The sequence below is a fragment of the Ischnura elegans genome, chromosome 3, assembly GCF_921293095.1.
Source record: "Ischnura elegans chromosome 3, ioIscEleg1.1, whole genome shotgun sequence".
NCBI lineage: Eukaryota > Metazoa > Arthropoda > Insecta > Odonata > Coenagrionidae > Ischnura > Ischnura elegans.
Window position 1 is genome coordinate 98,838,463 of NC_060248.1, and position 25,778 is coordinate 98,864,240.

At 38.4% G+C, this 25,778-nt stretch overlaps 2 protein-coding genes across 5 annotated transcripts in view; one reads left to right on the forward strand and one right to left on the reverse strand.

The window, feature by feature from the left end:
* LOC124156238 (DNA ligase 1-like) overlaps positions 1 to 9,708 on the forward strand; it is a 57,842-nt gene extending 48,134 nt beyond the window's left edge. For all 3 annotated transcript variants that reach the window (XM_046530647.1, XM_046530648.1, XM_046530649.1), the window contains 3 exons: positions 4,798 to 4,912; positions 5,639 to 5,966; positions 7,352 to 9,708. In XM_046530647.1, the coding sequence (XP_046386603.1) occupies positions 4,798 to 4,912; positions 5,639 to 5,966; positions 7,352 to 8,288 (1,380 nt within the window). In that variant the 3' untranslated portion in view covers positions 8,289 to 9,708. The remainder of the gene's footprint in view (positions 1 to 4,797; positions 4,913 to 5,638; positions 5,967 to 7,351) is intronic.
* A 782-nt stretch (positions 9,709 to 10,490) lies between these two features.
* LOC124156239 (ubiquitin carboxyl-terminal hydrolase 32) overlaps positions 10,491 to 25,778 on the reverse strand; it is a 54,708-nt gene continuing 39,420 nt past the window's right edge. For both annotated transcript variants that reach the window (XM_046530650.1, XM_046530651.1), the window contains exons 24-29: positions 24,442 to 24,635; positions 22,959 to 23,166; positions 21,280 to 21,471; positions 17,691 to 18,353; positions 15,638 to 15,730; positions 10,491 to 13,143 (exon numbers count right to left, since the gene is read on the reverse strand). In XM_046530650.1, the coding sequence (XP_046386606.1) occupies positions 12,973 to 13,143; positions 15,638 to 15,730; positions 17,691 to 18,353; positions 21,280 to 21,471; positions 22,959 to 23,166; positions 24,442 to 24,635 (1,521 nt within the window). In that variant the 3' untranslated portion in view covers positions 10,491 to 12,972. The remainder of the gene's footprint in view (positions 13,144 to 15,637; positions 15,731 to 17,690; positions 18,354 to 21,279; positions 21,472 to 22,958; positions 23,167 to 24,441; positions 24,636 to 25,778) is intronic.

Consider the following 25,778-nt stretch of genomic DNA (forward strand, 5'->3'; position numbering starts at 1 on the left):
TCCATTCAATTCTCCTATCAGCTAATCTTTTCACACCTACGTATTTCTTCTCCTTCACATCATTCTTTACTTGTTCCATATATTTTATTCGAGGTATTCCTATTACGTTCTTGCCATCTACTCGTCCCTCGGTGATTGTCTTCCTCAAGCCGTCATGTCACAAAACATGGCCTAGAAGGTTGTTTCGTCTTCTTACCTATGTTTTCGTGAGGCTTCTCTTCTCTCCTACTCTACATCCATTGTGTGCCACTTGTTTACAAAAATAATTAGTCGTAAAACGTACTTGACTACAAAAAGCCACAATACGAGGTGTGTTCGGAAAATAATAGTGATCATAGTTTCTTTATATTTATTTATTTGTCTAAGTTAATTTTGTTGCCTTCAAAATTATCCCCGTTATATATCTGCAGTTGCGCCAGCGCTTCTCCTAATCCTCGAAAGACTTCTCAAACTCGATCTTTGGGATAAACTTCAGCTCTTTCGTTGATTTATTTTAATTTCATCTATGCTTGAAAAACGACGGTCATTTAAGGTTCTCTTTATTTTTGGAAATAGGAAAATCTGACACGGAGCCATGTCTTACGAAAATGGATGCTGAGGCTTAGTTACAGTATTGTTTTTGGTCAAAAATTCACAGACAAAAAATTCACAATTCACAAACAAGCAATGAAGTGTGAGCCGAAAATCGCCAAGCTCATAAAAACATGTATAGTCTTAGCGGCTGCCACAGACAAAGTAAACAATGAATACAATTGAAAATGATTTATACTTAAGGGTCATGTATACCAGCATTTAAAAAATTGGATAATCGGACTCCAAAAACTAGCGAGAATTGCAAAATTTAGTTCCCGTTATTTTATTAGCACAACTCGTATATTAGAAGTACTAATGTCGCAATACGAGAACTTAATGCCATTTTCAAGATTCAGCAGTCCTCGATACTGATGAGATGATCGCAGCTCCTATATGCTATCATTTCGCAGGAAATCGCGGGTCAACGTTACGGTCTCGGGGCCATTATTCAATAACTTTATAGCAACTGCGAGTAAATAATGTAAAATAGAAACATTCCCAACGCTCACGCATTTTTAAAAGGACTATTGTGCCCCAGTAGGTACATGGTTGCGGAAGATTGAGTTGTTATCACTCACGCTAGTCCGTAATTTTTCCTCACGTCTAAAATATGTCTGCAAGTGGTTCATTGTGAATTATATCACCCGCATATTCAAAATGGCTGCGGTATCAGGCTATCAATCGCTTAAAGAAAAACAGTTAAGATGTCCCATGGGCTACACTTAAATGATATTCTGACAGAATCAACCAGCCATGAAGACTATTTGGTTCCGAATTTGAATTTCAAACAACCGTCATTAATTTCCAGCAAAATATTGCCAGAATTCCGTCCCAATAACCTAAAATACCAGTTCTAGTGATAGTATTTGGTCAGTTGAGGGCACAAACTGTTACAACTCCAGTTGTGTATCCAGTATAGAATTAGAAGCGATTATAAGGTTTCAAAAAAACCACAAACCCAGATGTTACATCATGCATCTCTGCTGAATACGTGATTAGGTTGAAGGGTGAAAAGATAGCAACAGCCGAAAGGCCGGTGAGGAAATTTTCGATACGTCTCATCGAGAGAATTCGATCCGCTAAGAAAGTTTTCTCGACTGACATTTTAACCCTTAACAGTTTCGGTGCCAACGTAGTGCTGCACTTCAAATTTCCCCAGAGTATCCTCCATTGGAGAGCCTTGATAGAACCATAAATCCGACAGGCGTGGCTTGTTCCAGCGCCTCATTCTTTACTCTCATTGTTCGATTCAAAAATAGGCAAACCTCCGTATTTTTTGAGCGGAAAGTTGGCAGTCACCCGTATTTTTTATAGCGGAGAGTTGGCACTGGCAGCTCGCGCGCCCCGCAAAAGGCTCTCGATCCCACAGCCCCGGCACGCCCTCCGCGCTTCCTTCTTCCTCTCACCGGGGAAAGTCTTTGCCCACCGGGTCACCCATCCTCGCGCCATCCTAAATGGACACCGGCGATGGCGTGCTTTCGGCGGAGCCTGAAGACCAGGACGCCCGAGAAACCGACGAGGTGAGCTCCCCAGGCGGCCCCATTTGACTCGAGAAAAAGTAGCGAGCCTGAGGCCTCATAGGATATCCACCTACACCCGCAGAGAATCGTCTCAGACTCATCTCACACAATCCGCCGTCATACGAGGCGTACATAGATGGTCGTTATGGGGTGGGAGGAGGAGGGGATTTCACTGTATTTCCATTACTACCATTAACCCTAAATATTAGTTTGGCCCCAGTTTAAAACTCCGTGATAATTGTGTCAGTCAGGACCAGGGGCACAGCAAGGGGGGTATTTGGGGGATGAACCCCTCCCCCCCCCCCCCCCCCCCCCCCAGAGCTCAGAGAAAGTTTTAAGTTTAATCCATTTTACTTACTTGAATCAGTATTACATATAGAATAGTGTTAGGATTAATGAAATATCCCTCAAAAAGCCGTAAAACTCGCCATTTTGAACCATTATTCTTAAAATTTTTCTGGATGAGGGCCCCTGCAACTCCTGCTTACCCTGGTAGGTATGCAATACCTCACACCCGTAAATATTAGTGGCGCATAAAAACGCCCCGAGCCTTAATTCTTAGCTGCGCCCCTGGTCAGGACAATTCAGGAATATTCACCAACTTAGGCTAGACAATTTCCGCCCCTCAGGTTTGCCTCTATCTCTTGCAACACATACCCAGGCTAATAGTGCTAAAGTGCTTAGTGACAAATCAAAATGATTGATGCATAATAGCATGGAGGCCTAAATCTTCGTGGGTTAGGTTAACTCATTTTTATATGGGACACCACGAGATACATTATATTTAAATTATATGAACAATAATGATTATCCATATAACGGTTTATCGCAAGCATGCCACCGCCATGCCCTCATGCATTATTCATTTAACTTATTCAGATTATGGTACTTCACTCTAAATAATTTTCCTCATTTCTGGGGGGCATGCCCCCTACCTCCCACCTGGTTGTTTGGGAACACAATGGCTGATTCAAGAAAAACCAGTGACCCGAGAGCCTCAGACAATCCATACTTCCACTCACTCTCACAGAAAATTCTCAGACTCAGCTCATTCAAACTGTCATCACACAAAACCATATCAATTTTGGCCACTGACAGTTGCTTGGGTATTCTAAAGAGCTATAACTTGCTAAAGTTTTGCCCTTTAGAAAACCCAAGCAACTGTATACGAATAAAGCTAAGAGTTGCTAAAGTTTTGGAGCATACTAATTTAGCTCTGAAGCCATCCATGAAACAGAATGCATGGATGAGCTCGTGCTTTGCAATTTTGGCAGAAACAGAATTTATAACTTGGTGGGAGACCCGCATAGCTTTCAACAGTTAGATGCAGAGTAATTTTGAATTTGCATCATGACGGCATTGCAATGAAATTCAATATTCATCTGGCCCAAGAATCAAACCACAGAACTTCAGCTTTCCACGTCACTGCAGAGACCACTTAGCTCTTCAGTAACTTCATTTTTTACATCATACGCATTCACAGCCCAGAGCTGCTTTAGCCTTGGTATGAGGTACAGCTGTGGTTGTCACAGTCCATATAAACCTTGGTGGCCCCTGCACAGATGTCTTTTTTGGGAATGGGCAAGTCTATTTTGAAGAAGTTGCGTGATGTGTAGGTGTAGGTTTTAATCGCCAATTTTGCTTGGGACTTGACTCCATTCAAGGTCTAAGCTTGACTCAGTCCAAAGCACTTCGCCTCCCCTTCAAAGTTCCACCACCACAATCACTTTCCCCTCCACTCACTGGAGTTCTGCACATTCAGAGGCCACCAAGTTTTGATGGGATGCCACATTTTATCTGCAAAGCCATCTTACATCGACCACTCGGGTACAACACCAAGTACTATGAACGTCATCCATAGTCTAGGCAATTGAATACACAACCCTGGATAACATACAGGTCTGCCCAGATTCATGACTCACCCAACTGGACAGTCCTGTATGAAAATAATTAACTCTATATCAAAACAGTATGCTTCTATTTTCGATTATGTACTTGACTTTTTGCTAGGTTATTTCTGTCTCTATCAGTCACATTGCCTAAAATTTTGATACACTGAAAATCTCCATCAGATAGTTCCCTCATCTAATTTCACCCAACACTCAATTATCCAAACCTCACTTTCCAGTAATTAGTTTAAATTTTTCACCAGCCTATCCCAATTTTTTTACATTAATTCACTCTTAACATCAACTACACATAACTATTGATCGTCTGTTGAAAATTAACCATCATTTTTCCCATTTACTTTTCATAGCTCAAAATCCTAAAGTCAAACAAGGCAAAATTATTATGTAATTTCCATTCTTTGCTCAGTAATCCAGAATTTTTTTCAATTCACTGATTGTATTGAGAATAATGTCAAAATGCCAAAACCTGGAGTCAGAATCTAAGCCATCTACCAATAAATCTAGACCATCAAAATTTTCTTTAATAAAAGGTAAATAGCATGTAGTGTGATTTAAGAATATGTAATGATATGCTGTATACATGGTGATATATGTCAATATGTATTTCTTTTGCTATTTTTCATGATCAATTGAATTATATTTTGCAAATGCATTCCATATAAGTATATGTATTGCATTTATTATGATTCAATGTTTGAGAGTCTATTATGATAATTTTGAAATAGAGTAAATTATATGGTACCAGAAATAAAACATGGTGAAATGAACAATGAAAAACTATCTCCACTTTCCAGTTCATTTATGAGACTGAGCAAAAGAATATTCACAACCAGTTGCTCAATCAGATCCAGCAAGGAGTAAGACTCAAGAAAGCAGAAACAAATGATAGAAGTAGACCTAATCTGGAAGGTAAGTACAGAGCCTCACTGACAACATACAAAGACATATTTTCTTTAATTAACAAACAAGACTAAAACCTTAATTTACAACTGAAATAACCTAAAAAAAACACCAATACACACTAACTAAGAAATTAGAGACAAACCTCTCATGAAATTAATTAACTGCTCTGCAGTATTACGGGAATAAACTAAGGAATATGTTTTTGTGGGATGCATCACAATTAAAGTACAGATCACCATGTTTCCAAAAAGAGTGAAATCATCAAATTTTTCAGAAAGGAGATATATTTCCTTCCTCACCCATCCAAGGTTTGTCCACACTGCATTAAAATCACCTCTACCCCACAAGAGACAAGCACCCACTTAAAACATATGTATTATCCTCAGAATGGCTTAAAGATAATAAATGAACATTGTGTTTGCTAGGGTTTTCTAAAGGAAAGTGCTAAGAAAAGTGGTTATGTAATTTCTTCATGTAATTAAAATGATATCATTTCATTGTTTCAATGAAATTTTGCAAGAAAGGGCTAGGTAGATACAAGGTGATGATTTAACAAACGACGAATTCACTAGGAATAAGAATTCTTCATTTGAAAAAGTTTGAGACAAGACCAATTAAAGTCCTTAATTGAGGCTCAAATTGCCATAATGTAAGTCATCCTTCATGGATGAGACAACAATATGGATGAGACAAACCAAAAGAACTTAAATTCACTCATCTATTCCTCAAAAGGTCTCCGAAAGTTCCGCAGACAGATGACAATTGAAGAGCAAATCCAACAGGCTGAAGAAGAAGCTGCAGTGGAACCTGATGAGCTCGATGACATAGACAAAGTTCGTGATGACCTCCAGTCCACAAAGCAGATGCTAGCTCTTGAATTGGCAAATAAGGTACAAGCTGAAAAGGAGAACCGACTGCTACAGGCAAAAGTGTTTGCGATCGAAGAGCAGCTGGAAAAAGAGAGAGAAAGGGCAAGAAAGGCTGAGGAAGAGAGGGATCGGCTCAAGGAAGCCACAGATTGTGGCATCCCTGGAATTGGAGATCCTCTTGATGCACTTAGGTAAGCCTAAAAGTATCACAATGACATGTTCTATCATTTGCTCTCAATTTTTCAAATGTCCACATATGATTCATTGGTAGTAAACTTAATACTGTCATATCTAATACATAATTCAGTATTTCTGCATGTTTGATGCAAACCTGCTATAAGAGCTTGGGTGTTAGTTAATCACGTAAAAATCAATTTCCATCCAGAAGTAACATTTTACATTACGAATTATTCAATTACTCATTTTTCCTCTTATTTCCAATCTCCCTCTACAGGATCTTAATCATGAAAATGACATTTATTTTTAAAAGCCATCCATATACATAAACAAGGGCGGATCCAGGATTTCTTTTAGGGGGGGGGGGGGCACAAGGATACCTCATCATAAAAAAGGAACGCAATGATAATGGGACCGTATTAAAAATCTGGCATATTTTTAAGGGTCTGGGGAGGGGGGGGCACGTGCCCCTGTGCCCCCTCCCTGGATCCGCCTATGTACATAAACCTGCTATATATAAAAGCTTTGCTCATTCTTGTTGATGAAGTCTTCTCGGGAAATCAGTCAGGTCAGGATGGACATTGCTGCCAAAGTTTCAATGGATTCTGACCCGGCTTATTTCCTGAGAAGACTTCATCAACAAGATTCGCCGGGAAAGCACCAAATCCTCTGTTCATTCGTTTTTGAGGACGACCAAGCAGGTATTTTTTTTTAACAAGGTCATCTGAGTTCCAAAAGTATCATGGCTCCGAGTAAGCTCGGATTAGCTGTTTAATCAGTCTATAGAGGGATGACTCATGAAGATTTTTTAAGAGCAATTTTCCTCAGCCATTGTAAAATGGCAATCCTCCTTACAATTACATATTTATGTTTGAAGTGATTACTATTTTATGGTTTATACATGAGGTCATTTTTCTTTGCTCTGATTAAGACACATGAAATAATTAATAGCCAAAGACGTTATTTGTATGTTTTGATTTTGTCTCCACTTTTCAAAGTGGTACATATTAAAATATTGAGGATTATATGAAAGGAAACCACAAATGATAAGGTGGCAAATTACTTAAGTTTTGGCACAGCAATTTGAAGACTCGTGATCTTTGTTTGAAGAGCACATTGTGTAATTGAATAATTCCTGCGGTAAAATTTTTCCCTGGATGGATAGTGATTTTCATTTGATTAACTAATACCTATATAATATATGTATCTGCTAGCAGCTGATAATTGTTGAATTCAGAAAGACTAATTGTGTATGCAACCGTATCGAGTGAACTTAAAAAATCAATAATCTGGGATTACGATGTCAGAACTCATTGATTTTATTGATCAAGGATGTATATGAGAACTCAAATAAACCCATTATGTACCCAGTTACTCACAGATTTTATTGTGTCCACAGGGCTCAAGTGGCACTGGCTGGAAAGACTGCCTATGACTACCAACAGAAGTACCAGGATGCCTGCAGGAGGTTAGAACTGACCAAAGCAACCCTCGAGGATGAGGAACACAAGGTTCTTCTCCTAGAGAAGAAACTAGAAGCTGCACTGAAAGGAAAGGAGGGAAGTGGCCCCACAGCTCCAACCTGCACCGTTGCAGTACAGACTGACCCTGTGGTGGTAGTTGGGAGCGAAGTCATCCCCCTGACAAAGCAGCCCTCGAGAAAGGAGATTGCAAGGGCTGTGGCCGCCGCTGCTGCCCAACAGTTGCCCAAGCAGCAAGACGGAAAGACTGAAGAGGAAGACGAAGAGTCTGAGTACACTGAGGAAAGCTGCTCCGGCTCCGAAGAGGAGAGCGAGGACGAGGAGGCCAAGGCAGAGCGAAGACATCAACGGGAGATGAAAATGCTTGCCTCCAAGCTCAAGTCGTACCGGGAAAAAGAGGGATCAGCCAAAAAGGAGAGACGAGCGCTGAAGGAACAGCACGGTAGGCTTACAAAGACACTTAATACAGAGAAATCAAAGTACAGGAAACTACAAAAAGAGGTGGATAAGATGGCGAAACTGATGAAGGAAGGAGATGATGATGAAGAGGAAGAGGAGGAAGCAGAAGAGGAAGAGGAGGAGTCGAGTGAAGAGGAATCAAGCGAGGAGGAGTCGAGTGAGGAGGAGGATGACACAACCATTCCGCCTGAGGACCCCAAGGCTCCCCCCGAAAAGAAGACCTTCCGCTTTGAACAGATGATTAAGAAACACGAGAATTCCTTGGCAGCCTTGAAAAAAGGCAACTATATGCTGAAGGCAAATATTGATCGACTCAAGGATGAGCTGGAGAAGCAAAAGGAGATGTACGTCTCCCTCCAAGAAGATCTCAACTCAGTCCTGGCAGAATTGGGCTGAATCATGAGGTGGTGGTTGGTGTTCATGAGGTTGGTGATGAATGATGCATCCCCTATGAAATCAAACTGGATTTGGTCACTCAAAATAAACCAAAAGTTATCCATAGAAGCGTGGTTACAAGCCAAACACGGAAGTTACAGTGATATCAAAATTATTTCTTAGGCATAAAAATGAAACCAAATCAAAGTTTAAATTGCAGGAGTTGACTTCTCTTTCTTGCGTATTTTAGTTCTCTACAACTAAAGGAATTTTTTCAAGTAAAACCTGACTGAAGAGATGTTGGATTCCATATTGTCCTCAACGAAAAACAAAACTGCAAAGCCTCTCTTCATCAAAGTAATGGCCATAGTATGGCCCTCTATTTTCATGTAGACTGAGATTAATCATCCAGTATGTCGATAAGGAATCCAAAATCTCATTTGGTGTTTTTTCTCTGTGGCAGTGTAACACTAATCCATTCATATTCATTAAACAAAATAATCATGATAAAAACACTAAATCACACTTCCTTCAGAAATAGTATCTATGCTAAAGATGCTAGATTTTCTTTTCACCAACTTCCTTCAAGAAAGCCGTCTTCCAAATGCACCGCATTACTGCTACTGTTGACCAATGTGTACTTATGATGACTTTGCGACCTTGAAACCAATAGTTGAAATTAAGGTAACTGATGGAGAAGACCATATACTGAATTATCCTTCCTCAGGATACATTCAAGTGACTTAACATGCTCATCCCGAAAGTTGGAGAACAACTTAAAGTTCAACGGGGAGAAATATGTTTCACCATAGTGTGCACCTAGAACCTACCTAACGGATTCGAGAGGATGAGGATTCATCCTCCGCCATATTTTGTCCAACATGAGATGATGTATTCAAATTGAATGATTATGAGCAGGAATAAAATGTGACAGTGGGCTTGATATAAACGTGGTAAAACACCACTTAACTTTTCCAAAGTAACACTGAGAAGCTTCTGAATATCAAATATTTGAGCTGTTGTGACTGTTTCTCCTGCTTGAGTATGTGATAGGGAAATTGTGACTTAAAATTTTGAGGGCCTCTTAAGAGATTATTCCAAACAAAAATGAGTTTGATTGTTGCTCTGAAATGAGAATGTGAGAATCTAAAATAGCTATTTTCAGCTACGATTTATCAATGTATAAATTCCAAATATGTGACTATCCTGAGAATGTGTGCGTGTGAGTGATTTTATATTAAGCTACAGTACCTTTCATGAGAAAAAAATGTAAATATATCCGCTTTACCCTTTTTTATTTTACTGTTTGAAGAATCAAAATGCTTATCAGAGTAAGCCAATAAACTAAAAAAAGGATGTAATACAGTCTTTGTACAGCATGCCGACTTGTATATTACATCAGAACCTTTCATACATCTAAATAAAGCTGTGTTCTTAGAGACTCAATTTTTCATTTACCCAAAATTTTCTTCTCCCTAGGCTGAGATTAGTTAAATTTTGATTCCGAGAGAGAATTGGACTCAATGAAAAATTTTCAAGATGTTTTCGAATAGTAATATTTAATACAATATGTGCATATATGTCTACGGAGATACTAGCGACCCTATCTTCATCATCAGTGATTTCTGGGGTAACTGCTGCCTGCTACCAGTAGAGCTAAGTAATTGCAATTATCTTGACTTTTCCTCCCAAAATTTGCTGATAATGACTCATAATATTCAATTTAGGATATAATTCATGCCAGGTTTCCATACTTCAATATACTTGTTGATATTTGAGATCACTACCATCCTACCACCACTCTGATGTAAGGATTCACTCACTCAGTGTTTTGACTAAAAGTTTTTGCACAGCCTTACTACCGGTTAAAACACTATAAAATGAGTCAGTGAGTCAAAACCTGCGAGACAGATGCTAAATGCTTTGCCCAGAATTAAAAAAATTATACATATACAATTATCTTCCCAGGCATTTGAAAAACAATGAATTTCAGTTTTTAGGCGAATGTTTACAATTTCAGATAATTATTGTTAAAGGAAGTGGAAGGGAAGAATGGCAAAGGAAGGCCTGCAATGAAAAATATGGTGTGTGGAACAAAGGATGAATAATAGGAGAACTGTGTGAGGAAAGATTAGCTGATACAAAAAGTGAGTGGAGAGCTTTGTCAAATCAATATTTGGATTGATGACTCATGATAATGATGAATTAAGAAATAAAAACACCTTTTATATATACTCATAGGATTTTATTGCTTGCTGGACTGAATAATGTAGGACCCTCAGAGGGCATCAGCCAGTCAGCATATGGGAATATCTATAATACAATGCAGATACGCTGGGTGTAATGGCACAAATTATGTATAAATCGATCTCACTGGATAAAAGTATACACACAATACATTATTATACATTTTTATGAAAATAATACATTATATACAAATTGCATGGTTATTTTAACTACAATAGATACAGCATTACTGCATGCTTTAGAAATTTGCCATAAACTTAATAACACAGAGTAAGAGCAAATTATTACAATATAACTGCCTGCTGCATTCAAGACATTCATCAGCAACAAAAAATATTTTGATTCCCAAGAACAATGTAACAGGCAGAGGAGACTAGCAATTTTTTACATTTTTTCAATTTATACAAAACAATAACTCCTGTCAGCTTCAAAAGAAAAAAAAATTATCATCTTCATGTGCTGGACCTCACATTTTTTATCCCAAATATTTCATAAACATTTTAACAATAAAGAGAAACTTGTTTTCCTGTTTGCATACGGAACAAATTAGGCCATGAATGAAAATATTTTCATGCAATACAGCCCAGTCGTAGGACTGAGAGGAACCCGATATCTTACAAGCAACAGCAGTTGATCAGTCTATTACCTTTTATAATTCATTCATTAGTAACTATTATACACTATGTCATAGATAATTTTTTTCACTCCCTGAATGGGAATACGGATATTTGGTACCATTGGAAGGAAAGTGGATGACAGCATTCTACACAACGGACACATCTGCCCCGAGCAAACATCTTCCAAAGATAAAGCCAAAACGTGTTGAAAGCTATTCAAAAGGCCACAAAAGAAGATATTTTCAAAAAACACTTGATAATTTTGTGCCATGCCAATAGCAATCACATTTCACATCAAGGGAAAAATATTTAGGGAATGTTTTGACCTGTCCCTTAAAAGGTGCAAATTCATGAAATGCACAGCCCACCATACTCCCACTTTCATATAAAGATACTGACAAAAATGCCTTAAATACCACAGTTCATACCCCGAGTAGTTTGGATATCTTGCCCCAAGTGTATCTCGCACCAATGCCATTTAGACACAAAATAAAGAACAATTAAGGCATCAGTTATCACTAGTAAAGCTCATAGAAATATAAAATGCCACTTGCTGTAAAGCATTATAACAAACATAGAAATTCACAGGCGCAAAAGTCTGTCCCACATATGAGGACCATATAATTTCATTACTCACAGGTGCACTCAATCGTTGGCAATGTTCACAATTCAAAGATTTTTTAAAACATGCATAACAATGTGAACAACCCCTTTATTAGGAGTTAATGTCTTTCAATGCATGAAAGTGATGGCTTACTCCATGCACGGAGGAGGAATATCAAACAATATTATGAGTATATTTTAATTCAAATCGTTCTAGGCTAGGAGGTAATCTTCGCTGGTAACATAAAGACAAAAGAACACCTAAAATTACATCAGGAACTACAACAGATATACACATATAATATTATTCTGAATGTATATCAGGCTAATATTGCAACAAAATATATATTTATCAATAAACATATTAATAACCATGCATATCTAAGGACTGCAAATGACAATCAAAAAACAATAATTTCAACAAATATATTACAATCTGGACAGCTAGGCTTTTGCTAAAAAAATATGACATGAAATTTAAACTGACAAATTTCACTAAAATCAACAAAGCGTAACATGAATTAACAACTACATAATCATTGTTAATATAAAATGTTGAATTGCCCACAAATCATACCAATCATGGAGCTAACAGGAATTCACATATATCTGTACAAATAACTGAACTGGAAAAGATATGCAAAAATGTTGTATTTAAAAATAATATTTCCCTGAAATTCATGACAGTATATTTCACAATATCTTTAGAAAAAAATCAGTTTCATTGACAAAATAACTTTCATATTCAGAGCTCTTGTGATACATCAGAAATGCTTACAAAACCGCTTTGTATTTTCAGAGCCATTATTTTTTAAATGTGAATACGCATTGTAAGTCACAAAAACAACTTCATTGATACATTTTCCCCAACAATTATAACTTACCTACACAAAAAATCAGTGCACCACAAATGAAGTCTGTCATTACTCCTCACAGTTGCATCAGAAATAAAGCCGTAAACAATTTGCCCAAGACTTGCATGCCCAATGCCTCAAAATGACTTCATACAAAACTGTCACTCAAATATTCTCATGTATTCATCTCACATAGGCTCATTTTCCTCACATAGCATCAACCATTCAAACATTTGCATTCACAACCATTCAAACCTATGTACATTAACAAGCATTTAATTACTCTCTATCAGCCTTAACTAAATGGCTTGATAATATCTTTTCACCATTTTAGTCGTTTGATTACATCAACTGGCTGGAACTTCACTCTCTTACATTGACTATTTACATAACACTGCAAAGTTTTTTAAGATCTGAGTCAAATTCTTCGTCTAGATCTCGAACATCTGGCACCTTTCCCTCAATATTGGGCATGTACCTCTGTTGACAGAGACCCTTCCGTTCATAGAACAGCATGTATGCTGAACTGGTGTCAATTTGGGACTCAGTAACTTCCTAGAAAAAAATGTACGGTTCACAAAAATTAAGTCTCAAACAGTTTAATTCCAGGGATTATCACCAATGAAAATTTAAAAAACATGCATGAAATAACTTATATGAAGGCATGTGAGATTCACTATAATATTATAATGCTCAATCATGCGAGTACATCTTTTTTAAACCATTTTTATATGTAATCAAACAATATTTTATGACGGGCAATTACAAAAAATGAAGATAAATTTAAATATATCATGATTATTAGATTAAGATCATGCATAGATATTAAGAGGATAAAAATACATTTTGGAAATAAGTATTCCTGCTCTGTGCCGGCAATTCTTTAGTAGCTAGGTACGAGCATCGTGATTGAAATGCCTACGTGAGCTTGCATACCCTGTTTCAAGGGCTACCAGTCAAAAAAGTAATGCTCAATCTGAAACATGCTTTGAAAGCCTAAGTATTTACCAAATTTTTTAAAATATTTATATTTTGCGATATCTTTCATACGGAAAATTTAATTTTTTTTTATGCCTATATAGATTTTCACTACCTCTAAATCCAAAACTATTTGCATAAATTTTTTTTCCTCCAACAAAATTGATCGCAGGTACCCGCAAGATTTTGACCCCAAAAACTCCCAGAGTAACCGTATGACTAAGAATGATTTTTCGAAAGCGGTATGCTGTATCAATATTTTGCAGGAGTTCTTTAGGTGGCTAAAGGATCAAAATACCAAAAGATTTGAAAAATCTCATAAAGTTTTTTGGGCAGAAATGGGTTAAATAATGATCTTTCAAGGGTAATAGCCAATTAACAAAGAGAATTACAAGATCAGAAACAATTGAAAATGAGTACAGTACACTCCCAATTATCCAGGCTAATGCTGGGGAGAGATGGCACGAATAATCGGAAAACATGGATAACCCAAACTTTCACTTAAATGCCTCTCAATGTTCTTAATTTACCTAAAACAAACAATATATTATTATTTACGCAGGTATTCTGTTTTTGTTAAAGTATACCAGGACTAGCCACGGTGATAACTTTTTACGGAGTCGCCCGCTTTTTTTCAGGTATTCTGTTATTTTAGAGCGCTCCCCGGACTCAATGAGAGCTTTCTTAGCCAACTCGCAATTTTTTTAGCGGCGATAGCATGGTTGTACTCGTATTATTAATGCATCATGCAAGGCCTGGTTTCGAAAACCACACATCAGTGGCTGTGTGATCACGGATACAGAAAAGTGGTTTGCACGAATGCTTTAAAACCACAACTCGACGTCGGAAACTACACTGTCAGGCACCACGCGACGTAGTCGCATCTCACACAAGTTGCCTGGGTTGCAACTGCTGCGGTACATGTATCTGTGATCACGGAGCGTGGTTGTGCACGGCGAGGCTTGGAAAACAGGAACACGGTGCTCCCATGAATACAGCTAGCGCACGATCTCTTCCATTTTACGAAGGGGATTCTAGCGGAACTAATAAGCCCAGTGTATTGTTGCATTAATGCAGTAATTCTGATGATTTTGCGTCAGATTTTTTTTTTTTAAGACCACAGAAAAAATTGAGCGAGAGTGAAAATCATGCACGGGTATTTGTTTTTTTCAAATAAGTAATTAATGGTGACTTATTAGGTATGTGCTAAATTTTCTTCTGACTACTGAGATATAATGTTCAAGATTAAGAACGCTAGATAAATTTGATTTGTATACTGCTCCACCCCCAGTTTATCTATCAATTTTCATGGCCCTAATTATAGGTATTTCAATCATGAGAGAAGCAAAATTCATCATGCATTTTTTTAAATTTAAATTAGAGATAGGCCAGGGATTCAAGCATTAGGTACATCACATCCTATTTTATTCATAGATTCGTAATTTGATAGAATCCCAAGATCAAGGGTTCAAGTCATCAATAATTAATGTCAAATTAAAAACCACTCCATGAAGGGAAATGCCCCAGCCAAATTGATGCAATGGTTCCCATAAGATGATCAAAGTTAACACACTCCCTGCCGTGGATTTTTAGACGAATTCACTCATCGTGCCAAGTGTTTCTCTTTTTCCTCTCGCTTCAATACTTGGACCATTTGAGTTTTCGTGTGCATTCGATGTGTCGATCACGTCATGTATGCAGCACCAAAGTAGCTGTGACCTAAGGCTTGCAACGAGAGGCCAAAAAAGTGACTTATTCTTTGGTCATTAAGACCGAGACAGCAGTGAACATTTTAAGCAATGTTGGGCCCAGACAATGATTGGGAGGGACAGTATTCACACCTTAATCACTGTGCTCTTGTATCTTGTCTGCAAGTGGCAGGCAGGTTAAACATGTAGTAAGTACAATGGAGCAAGAAGGGTTGAAGTGCCAGGAACCAAACAAAGGTCCCCCCAACCATGAACTCTACACTCCATGAATAAATAACCAATCCGTTATCTGGCATTAATTTAGCATTCAGTGGAAAATAAGTATTATGTATTTTGTAAAGAAAACAATTAATTTTACTTACTTTGCAACTGCTGTCATTGTAACAATACCATTTTCCATTCGGATTGCAGGCATATGAAACATAATGGCCACCACCTAATTTGCCAGAGTGACACTGTAATAGAAAAAAAGTCTTAAAAATAATGAACCTCGAAAGCAGATGCTGTAGTGACATCCTGCAATAGATAAAATTTACATTTCATGTACGTTAAAATTATTTTTAATCCGATTCCCCTTGCACATAATTACAAAAATCGATCACATTTAAAATTTCATAAGTCTTCCTTATCCCACCACATAACAGCGGTTAAATTATCCCTTAACCCCAACACATTCAACCCTGTTGGTCAGATACTTTTCAGTCACCTGTACTGCAGGCGTTGATACAATGACCTTTCATGTAAAATAAATAGCTCTCCTTTTGAAGAAAACGATTGCCACATTTTTGTAGCCCTTACACTGGAGACTCTCGTTAATACGAACAAGGTTATTACAAAGTTCTAATTTTCAAGAAGTAAATTGTTGGTCCGACGAAAAAGCTAATCCAATCTATATAGCGAAATTACAAACTTCAGTCCTGGTCCCGGCGGTTATAAAATGAACTTCATTACGAATACCCACGGGTAAGATACGGCATTTAGGTGGATGTTCACTACGGTACGCCATAAGCATTGTGTTAAGTTCAAGTTCTCCTCATGCATTGTGCCCAAGATTGGCGATTACGGTTCTTTGCTCAGTTGGGTATATGTCAGTAGCCACGCAGCATCATATAATAAGCTTCAATTCTGTAGAATCATGGTGACTCACTCATTATCGCTCTTAAATAGGTCCTACAGTAAGTCTTTTTCTTGCAAAAATTGGATTTACGAACTTTTAGGTATACTTATTTTCTAAAAATTAAGGGGTGCCCAAAAATTTCAAAATTGGCAGCTTTGGAGTTGGTCGATGCAACATGGTGTGGCCTAAAGCAGCTCGCACTTTGAGTAGAGTCTGAACGAAGTATCAATTAATCCGTTTTGAAGTCAGGAACTGTTCCAGCGTTTCGCCCATTCTTCCTTCCCACACACAGCGAATTTATTTCGGCTCCAGTCGCGTCGCCTGCGCAGGTAAATCAGTTCATCACCACCGTGCGTTAACGCGTTGTAATGCAGTGTTGCATTATGCAGGATACCACACTTTTCAATGCCTAGCATAGGTTCATCAACTTACGAACAAGGCCTTGGAACGCATTTTGTTCATATATTGAGAATTTACTGAATTTGTTCATAATTTAATCCCGTATATCATACACATGACGCCGAAGTTATTCCGCAGCACGACTATCAATAAGGGGAATTGAAGAGACAAGGAATTTTGGGAAGGTATGTTTTTTTTACAATGATTCCTAAAAGAAATGCTCTTACGAAGTTAGTTATTACTAACCTATGATTTTTTGGTCCAGTAAACTTCGTAATAATGACAGTTTACTGTAATTTGAATAGGTCTGAGTGCTTCTTACATAAATATCACTTCCCTAGAGCAATTGAAATTATCATTTTTGTACACCTAATAGTGATTACTACAAAAATGAATAAAAAAGAGCTTTTATTACACACGTTCAATAATAGGATAACAGGAGAAATGATGCACTAGGTATCTCTTTTAGAAGAAAATTCTAGTTAATTTACAAATCATTGCCTTAAGTGTTTCAAACAATCAACAATGTTTACTAGCATATATTACAACTCATGCCTCAGGCCCTCCTCAAATAAAATAGCAACATTGTTGTAACATCTTTTGAGAGATACTTTACAGTTTTTAACTGAAAATTTTATACTTAGAAGACTACCTCACTGACCAAAGGGATGAAAGATGCTGAAGGTGTACCTGACGTAGCCCACAGCATATTAAAGCATTTTATCTATATCTCAGCTGCTGAATTATAGCAAAAAGCTAGAGAAAAAGTATCATTATTCCAGGTAAACTTCTTATGAAAGCTGAACCTGAAGCAACCCTCCATGAATTGAGGACTAAGCACTGAAAATTTTAAAAAATACACTGACAATGTGGCACAATATAATCAAAGTATTACTTACCACTACAGCATACAGGTTGTACTTTAACTCAAATGGCTCAACATCTGGAAGAAGACTGTGCTGGTGGAAATCCTGCAGCGCTCCATCTCCTACCGGGTGCGTTGCCAGTGATGTTGACCCTATCCTCCCTCTTGTACCCCCTGCGAGACCAAGACACCTGCCAAGATCACCATTTGGTAACCTTTCTAGGACATCAACTCCTTCTTCTTCCACATCTGCTTCATTGCACCCCAGGAAATCGTCTTCATTGGTCTCACCAATAAGTTCAACAGTGTCATTTCGTCTTTCCCTAAACCTGGATGTCATGTCCCTGATGTCATCAAATGACAAACCATTAACTTTGCCACTGAGCCGACTAAACGATGATCTAGACCGCTCGGCATTACTAACACACTCTTGGTCCTCTGCAGGTGAAGTAACTCGTGAAGACGTGGGCGATTCTGAATTCTCCACATCATTACGAGCTGATGCTTCATGCTTGGCTTTGTGGAGTTTTTGCTTTAACTCCTTCAGGCCCTTGAGCTCTTGATATCGGATCACTGTCTGTCGAGGAACAGAAGCCAGGTATGCAGTTGGATCAAAGTTAGAGAAGGGGAAATTGACCACCTTCTGAGACTTAATCCACTTTCCATTTACAAACTGAAACCTCTTCAAGTGAACAATCTGTAACGTAAAGAAACTTGGTTTGTCAACATTCCATTGCAGAAATAAAAGCAAAGAGGAGAAAAATCAAGAGCCATGTAAAATTAAGGGGTGCGAAATGAATTTCTTTAGTTATTACCAAGCCAAAACACTGAAAGATAATGAAAACATGAAAGGGTGAATTTTGAGATATTTCATTCAAACATATGTTGAAATATGTTCTTCCTTGTATGCTCTCCAAAAAGACCATCCATATTTACTACAAACTCCTCTACCAATTCATTTCAAAAAAATAATTAGGGGGAAAAGGAATGATATAATCAGTTGTTTCAGGTGTGACTTTATGGAATCTACTTAAGATAATGAAAAGTAAAGAAAACTTTGTAATTCTACATAAACATATTTAATGTACAACCTAGGTTTCGACATGGCCCTTCATCATCTGGTACAAATGCATTGAAAGCTCAGAATAAATTGTCACACACAAAATTATTTTTTTAAATTTCAAAAACACAATGGTCTGAGGAGTGGGTTAAGGGGTGGAGTTTGGCCCAAAAGGTGGGTAATCGGTGTAAGAGCATGGAGAGGATTACAGATCTCCGCACTTACATTGTCTTCAAAAGAGGGGGGAGGTAACATGGGTCACATGAAAGGGAATAGGGGAATACCAGAGAGTCCGTGAAAACATAGTCATCTGTGGTAGTATGGGAGGCAAGGACAGAAAAGGGTAGGTTTTCTTTTAGATGAGTAAGAAAGGAAGTTGATGAAGGGGGGAGTGGGAAGGATACAAAATTTCAATAACCTTTTTACTACGAATGATGAAAATACGCGGCAGGACGTTTCTTGACCCAGGAGACGAAAGCCACAAATTTTTATCGGAGATTTTTCTAAGCAGGAGAACGAATGTCGAAAATAAATGTTTCTATACCTTCCCCCTTTTATGACGGTCAGGGGTTTGCAAAGTAAAAATTTCAAAGTGGGACTTTGGCCATACCCTCAAAATCCCAGTGCAGATACCCGGACCCCTCATTTTATATTACCCCTCTTCAAAGTAAGGGACCGTGGTCATTCACTTGTTCATTCAGTCAGTTTTCGAAATAAATATTTGTTCCTTCCTCAAAAAATATAAACTAAGAATTGAAGTCTTTGTCTTTTGCGCAGCGTTTACAATTTATAAATGAAATTTTACGATAAATGTTAACTTTTATCTGGATTTCTGTATAAACATCAACATGGAAATTGTTGCTGCATTAAATGCATTAATATTGACAGTAGAGCTGTGCTCAAAATTTGATGATTCTCAGAAAAAAAATGAGGAATTCAATTCAAAGTCTGCAATTTACGTGCAAGCAACAAATATCCATGTGCCAAATACTTATAAGCAATCCATAAGTTGACCGCGAACAAATGCCACTGGTAGAGTTGTAAACCCGGGAAAGGAGGGAGCACAACTACTCTCAGAGTCAGAGATAATGCGAAGTTCCCACTGGGAGGGGTCGAAAAAGGTTGGCGCTGAGAGCTTGTGATTATCTGCAAGACCCTTCTTGACGAATGTCTCGCAAAAATGCTCCATACCAGGGGAAAGAACAGTCTCTTACGGCTCAGTACAGCAGTCATACTAAGACGAAAACTCTACAGTCTCGAAAGGGTTAAGATTATGTTCCTTATTTTTGACACTTCTTAAAATTTCAAACTGCTCCAAGGTGTCCAGTCTTGATCCCTTTTTCTCTAACTGTAGGATACAGTGAGTCCTCGTTTAATGTCACTTACTGTTCCTGAAAAATGTGACGATAAACGAAATGACGTTAATCAAAGCATAATATCCCATAAAAAAACTATGTAAAAAGTGAATATCGGCTCCTAGACCTCACAATTCCTATGCGAAAAAATTTTAACGTATCAAATCTCGGGCATTTTTTACGATGGGAATGCCAAACTATGGCCTGTACGAGTTCCTGTCTTCATCGACGACAATAGCAGCAGTGACGTAAATCCTCCATTTTTGAATCTTCCCGCATTTGCTTTTCGGCTTCGCTATGGAGTGCGGTCCAATGAATGCTACTTCCGCTACCAGATGCTACAGACGGTGATCCTGAGCACCGGTCCATAGGCCCTACATTCGCTACGAGAATTTCTTTTCGGACCGGTCAGGAGCGAAATCAAGATGGCAGAAATGAACGAGGGCGGGCAACTGGGATTATGAAATCGAAGAGATGGTTTTAATTGCGAATTGAGGCGGGCAGGCATCGCCTGGGCATCATCATCGCTGAAACATCGTCGCAGTACCAGGAACCAAAATTATTGTGAACATTGTTCTCTTGGAAATTTTCATGGAAATGTCTCTGATGCTAAAATTTGCTAAAACCGTAATCGCAATTAACAATATACACACTGTTTTACACTTTGTATAGACTGACCGTATAACCGCCCCCGAAACGAACAACCTCCAACGCCTGCCACTTCGCCTTTTTTCTCGCACGAAATTTAAAAGACATGACGTTATCGCGAAGCGAAGGGGCGATAAACGAATGAAGATCTCAAAATTTTCGTGACGTTATCGCGAAATGACGTTAAACGGGGTGACGTAGAACGAGGATTCACTGTATCTGGTGTAAAGTCACTAACTGGTCTGTCTGGTATGTCTGGTCTAAAGTCACCAGATATTCTACATTTGGTGAAAAAGGGACCAAGACATGACACTTAAGCGCAATTTGAAATTTTACGACGTGTCAGAAATAAGGAACATATTGTTGACGAAATTTTGCATCCTACCCACTCCCCCCTTCTAGACCTATGCATTTGTACCAGATGATGACGAGCCACTTCAAAACCTAGGTCATACATTGAATATTCATGAGGAATTACTAAGTTTTCTTTACTTTTCATTATGAAATGAAATGATATAAATGAAGGCCAGTTGTTTGTTAACTTCTAAGCTAAAACATACCAATATTGGGGGCAACCTCCAAATCTGCAATGTTTTGCTGGCAAGTTGGTGGGTTCGGCACTGGGAACAATAATATTTCTCATCCTCCCCAAGATGCTCCTCTTTGGTGAATGCTTCTAAACAGAAATCAAGATCAATAGGCTCTGACTGCTGCTGACGAGTCCTTGACACACTAGGGTGCTCCATGTATTCCTACAAAAATACTTCATGTAAGTTTAAAGGAACCATACAGAGCCCAATAGTAAAAAAATCATCACAACACAATAGATAAAATACTTTCCAAGAGAAAACATCTACATTAATAATAACTCTTAAAGATAAAAATCCATAAATTTATCAGTAGAGGAACTAGCACTCTGGGCATAATCTGAACAAAGTATCACTGAATCCGGTGTGAAATTAGGAACTGTTCAGTGTTTCGCTCGTTCTTCCTTGCTGCGGAGAGCGATTTTTTTCGTCTCTGGCTGCGTTGCACGCCCAGCTTGATCAGTTTGACACAATTGTGAGTTTGCACAAAATTGTTATGCAGTGTTAGAGTCTGCAGGATAACCGCAGATGCCTTGCATACAGTCCGGCCGGCGAGAGTCGTCCGATGATGGCACAATAGGAGGGGCAGATAACCCTGCGCCAGCACGGTTTACAGCCAATCGCTGTCCCCCAAACACAACTCACACCATCACCTAGTCATACAATATTGTCAAATGCATAAAGAGCACCGAAAAACCCTGATACACCAAAACAAACCCTTTCTTCGAATCACTAAAAAAAAGTGATACTTCCTCTGGGTCTTTCACGCTCGTCATCCCTTCCGGCTCCTTTCTTCACGGAACCCTTTGCAGGCATTTCTCTTTATTACTTGGTAACACTGCCCCAACCTAGACCATTCTGCCTGTCATCGGACAACTCTCGGTAGCCAGACCGTAGGTTTATCAACTTAGGAACAAAGTCTTGTAACGCATCTAGTTCGTGTATCAGACTTACTGTACTCGGGAAGATATCAACCCTCGATTGCATCATGTAATATTCTTCTGTTGAGAAACTGAAATAAATTTTCCTGTTTATATATATTTCCATATAATTTAGTCACATTAAATACTGTTTTTTTTTCGACGATTGCAAAAAGAAACGTTCATACGAACTTCGTTATTACAACCTCCAGTTTTTCCATCCCGTGAACTTTGTAATAACGAGTCTACTGTATTCACGTATTAATGCAATGTTTAACATTAACAAATAATGGGACAAGGTGTATCACAAAGCACATCATACAAGTAATTTGAAACAAAGAGTTTTTGACCACGTAAATACTTTTTAGGAAGAAACTAATAATGAAAAGTCAAATGACTAAAACCCATTACGAGGGCATTAGTTTAAGTATGGCTCAGATTTTGTTGTTCCTTCACGTTCCTATTGTTCCATGTAGAATTGTAAATACCCACTAGAATCAAGCTTCGCAATAAAGTTCTTTTAAGGTCCATTGGGACCCAAACTGAGTTTTGTAATTTCATGACATCAAAAATTTTGTAATGTTTCTTTCACCATATGTTAACACACTCCTTTTGCCGGGACCATGACTTTACTCAGGATTATGAAAACTTCATAATAACAGTATTTGTAACAGCAAGAGTCTACTGTAGACATATCCAACTAATACATTACAGCCAGTTAAAATCCCTTACCTTCTCAAGTGATGTTTGATAGCGGAGATGAAGAGCTGTGGGATCCCAATCAATGGCTAAATAATTGGTACCAAAGTCCAATATGGCATCTGAGCACTGAATGCGACAACCACGGCAGAAACGATACCATGGACACAAAGCACAGAGCATCCCATTCTGCTGTACCGTTTTCAGCACAAATGGGAATTCATATCCTAAGCTGTCATCACTGTAAAGAAAAAGATTTCATTTCGCTAACATTGGCTTCTGATTCAAACGTCCTTAGCACCAGAGTTTCGTGATAGTGAAATACAGAGAGAAATTCATAAGAGTGACAATAATTGGTTTTGAAAAACTGGAAATTATCTTGTACCATATTTTCTGGCTTACAGGAGGTAGATTTTTCCAACCTTTACATCTAAAAAATAGCATGTAGTCTTACAGTAAAATTTAGCCTTACATGCTGGTGGTCAAAATGCTGAAATTAAATTTTAGTTTGCTAAAACTTTGGTGGGCTATGACAGATTTTCTCAACCCTTTCTCCTTCCAACCCTTTCTCAACCCAAAAAAAATAAACTCAACCCTTATGGCACAATAGGATCAATTGAAAGACAACATTGTAAAATGGAATACACTTGGAACCAATTTTCATCTAGAAAGCACTTTTCAGATTTTCAACAATAATAATCATTGACTGGGAGTTTTCTCCAAATTAAATGTACAGTGGAACCCTGATCTATCGTTCCCGCATTGATCGTTTTCCTGCGTTCATCGTTCGCCGTTCCTGGTCCCAAATAATTTTCCTTACAGGCAATGTAATTTTTTCCCATCCATCATTCCCCAAAGTGTCGTTTTCCCGCATTGATCGTTTGAAGATCGCGGTCCCATCGTATAGTTTTCCTGCATCCATCGTTTGACAAAAATGGGACGAAGTGTTAACCATGTGTCATTTATGGCTAATAACGACAGGCACTTAGTTTGAATCTTCCCCAGGAGATGAAACTACCATAGGGATAAACTGAGTGCCATGAGATAGTAACATTAGTGCATTTCCCATGGTCCGCTATCCCTCTCCATTCAGCACTCAGCTCCCCTACTCTGACACTTTCCTCTTCTCCAAAATCAAAAAAAAGGTCCCAGCTCGCACAGGGATCGTATTATGAAGACCTTAGCTTTGAAAAAAATATCAAGCTACAAGAGAACAATAAAAAAGTGTTTCATGCCCCCCCCCCCCTTTTCTCACCCACAGACCTTTTTCAGCCTACCTGCTTCTAAGTTCCCAATTTCCATAGGTAAGCCAAAATTAAATATAATTCAACAAGACTATCTTCACAAATCATTTGTATAAATACGTACAATAAACTTCTCCACATCCCATCATTACAAACAGTTTTGTACAAAAAGCAGATGCAGAAAAATGAAAACGGGGTTACAGAGTAAATATAATAGCATAAAATAAAGTGGAATTGAAATGTTTAATACTAGCATAAATGTATGTAATTACCAATCCTGAGCATGGTTTGGAGCACCAGATGCTTCAGATGGAGGTAGAGGAGATACAAGCCGAGCAACTTGGAGCCAAACAGCTTGATACAAATCTTGGTGGGTGGTCATTTCTCCACATGGAACTATTAGGGGAAGACCAAATAAACTTGGCTTTGTTTTTTGGGAGGACAGGAAGTATACCTCTTGCCGGATCTGAAAAACATTGATCAAAGAGAAATAAGTTAGTAATGGTATGCATGGTCATAAATGAGGAATTTTGTCAGCAACATGAACACAAGCTGTACTGAATTTTCTTCTGAAACTTCTGGTATGGTATTTGGAGGAGGTGACCGACACATGAGGTCATTTGCACCATGAAGGAAAGGTATGGAAGGAAGGGTGGAGAGAAACTAAGCATCGGCATTAGCCTGCTCTTTAAGAAAGGCGCCAAGGGGACCACAGCTTACGTCCCATCCGACGGACTGACGGTCGCACTTGAAATGTCCTCCACACAACATTCAAGCAGGGATTGGGCAGTCTCTGAAAATTCTCTGCCATCACCGAGATTGGAACCTGAGCCCATGGGATGGGACACCAACATTCTAGCCACCACACCAACCAAATCCCCTATACAGTGAAATGTCTTTATAAAGAAACCCTACAGATCCCCGAAGTACGTTCATTAAACTGAAATTTTGTTACATTAAAATATGCAAAAAATATCGCATTAAACCCATATGAATGAAAGTACATCAAAAAACACTTAATGAAACATCCCAAATACATATTTTGACAAATATAATCAAAAATAACTAAAAACAGATTAATGTACTTATTAATCGTATCTTGGATGGTACTTACTAACAAGGTTCAGGCTTGAAAACTTTTTTACGTTCATACCACATAAATTTTATTATTGACACTACAGCAGACTTCCGATTATCCGGCTGCGGTATATCCGTGTTGTGGATTATCCGTGCATGATTTTCACTGTCGCTCAATTTTTTCCACGATCTTTATAAAAAAATAAAATTGGACACAAAATCATTGGAATTACTGCATTAATGTTAGGATATACCGGGCTTATTATTTCCAATAGATTCCCCTTAGTAAATCAGAAGCAATCGCGCGCTAGATGCATTCACGGGAGCATCGTGTTCCCATTTCCCAAGCCTCGCAGTGTGCAACCGTGCTCCTTGATCACGGATACACGCCCCGCAGCAGTTGCAAGCCGGGCAACTTGTGCGAGAAGCAACTACATGGCGTGGTGCCTGACCGTGTAGTTTCCGACATCGAACAACGGTTTAGAAGCATTCGTGCAAACCACTTTTCTGTACCCGTGACCACACAGCCAAA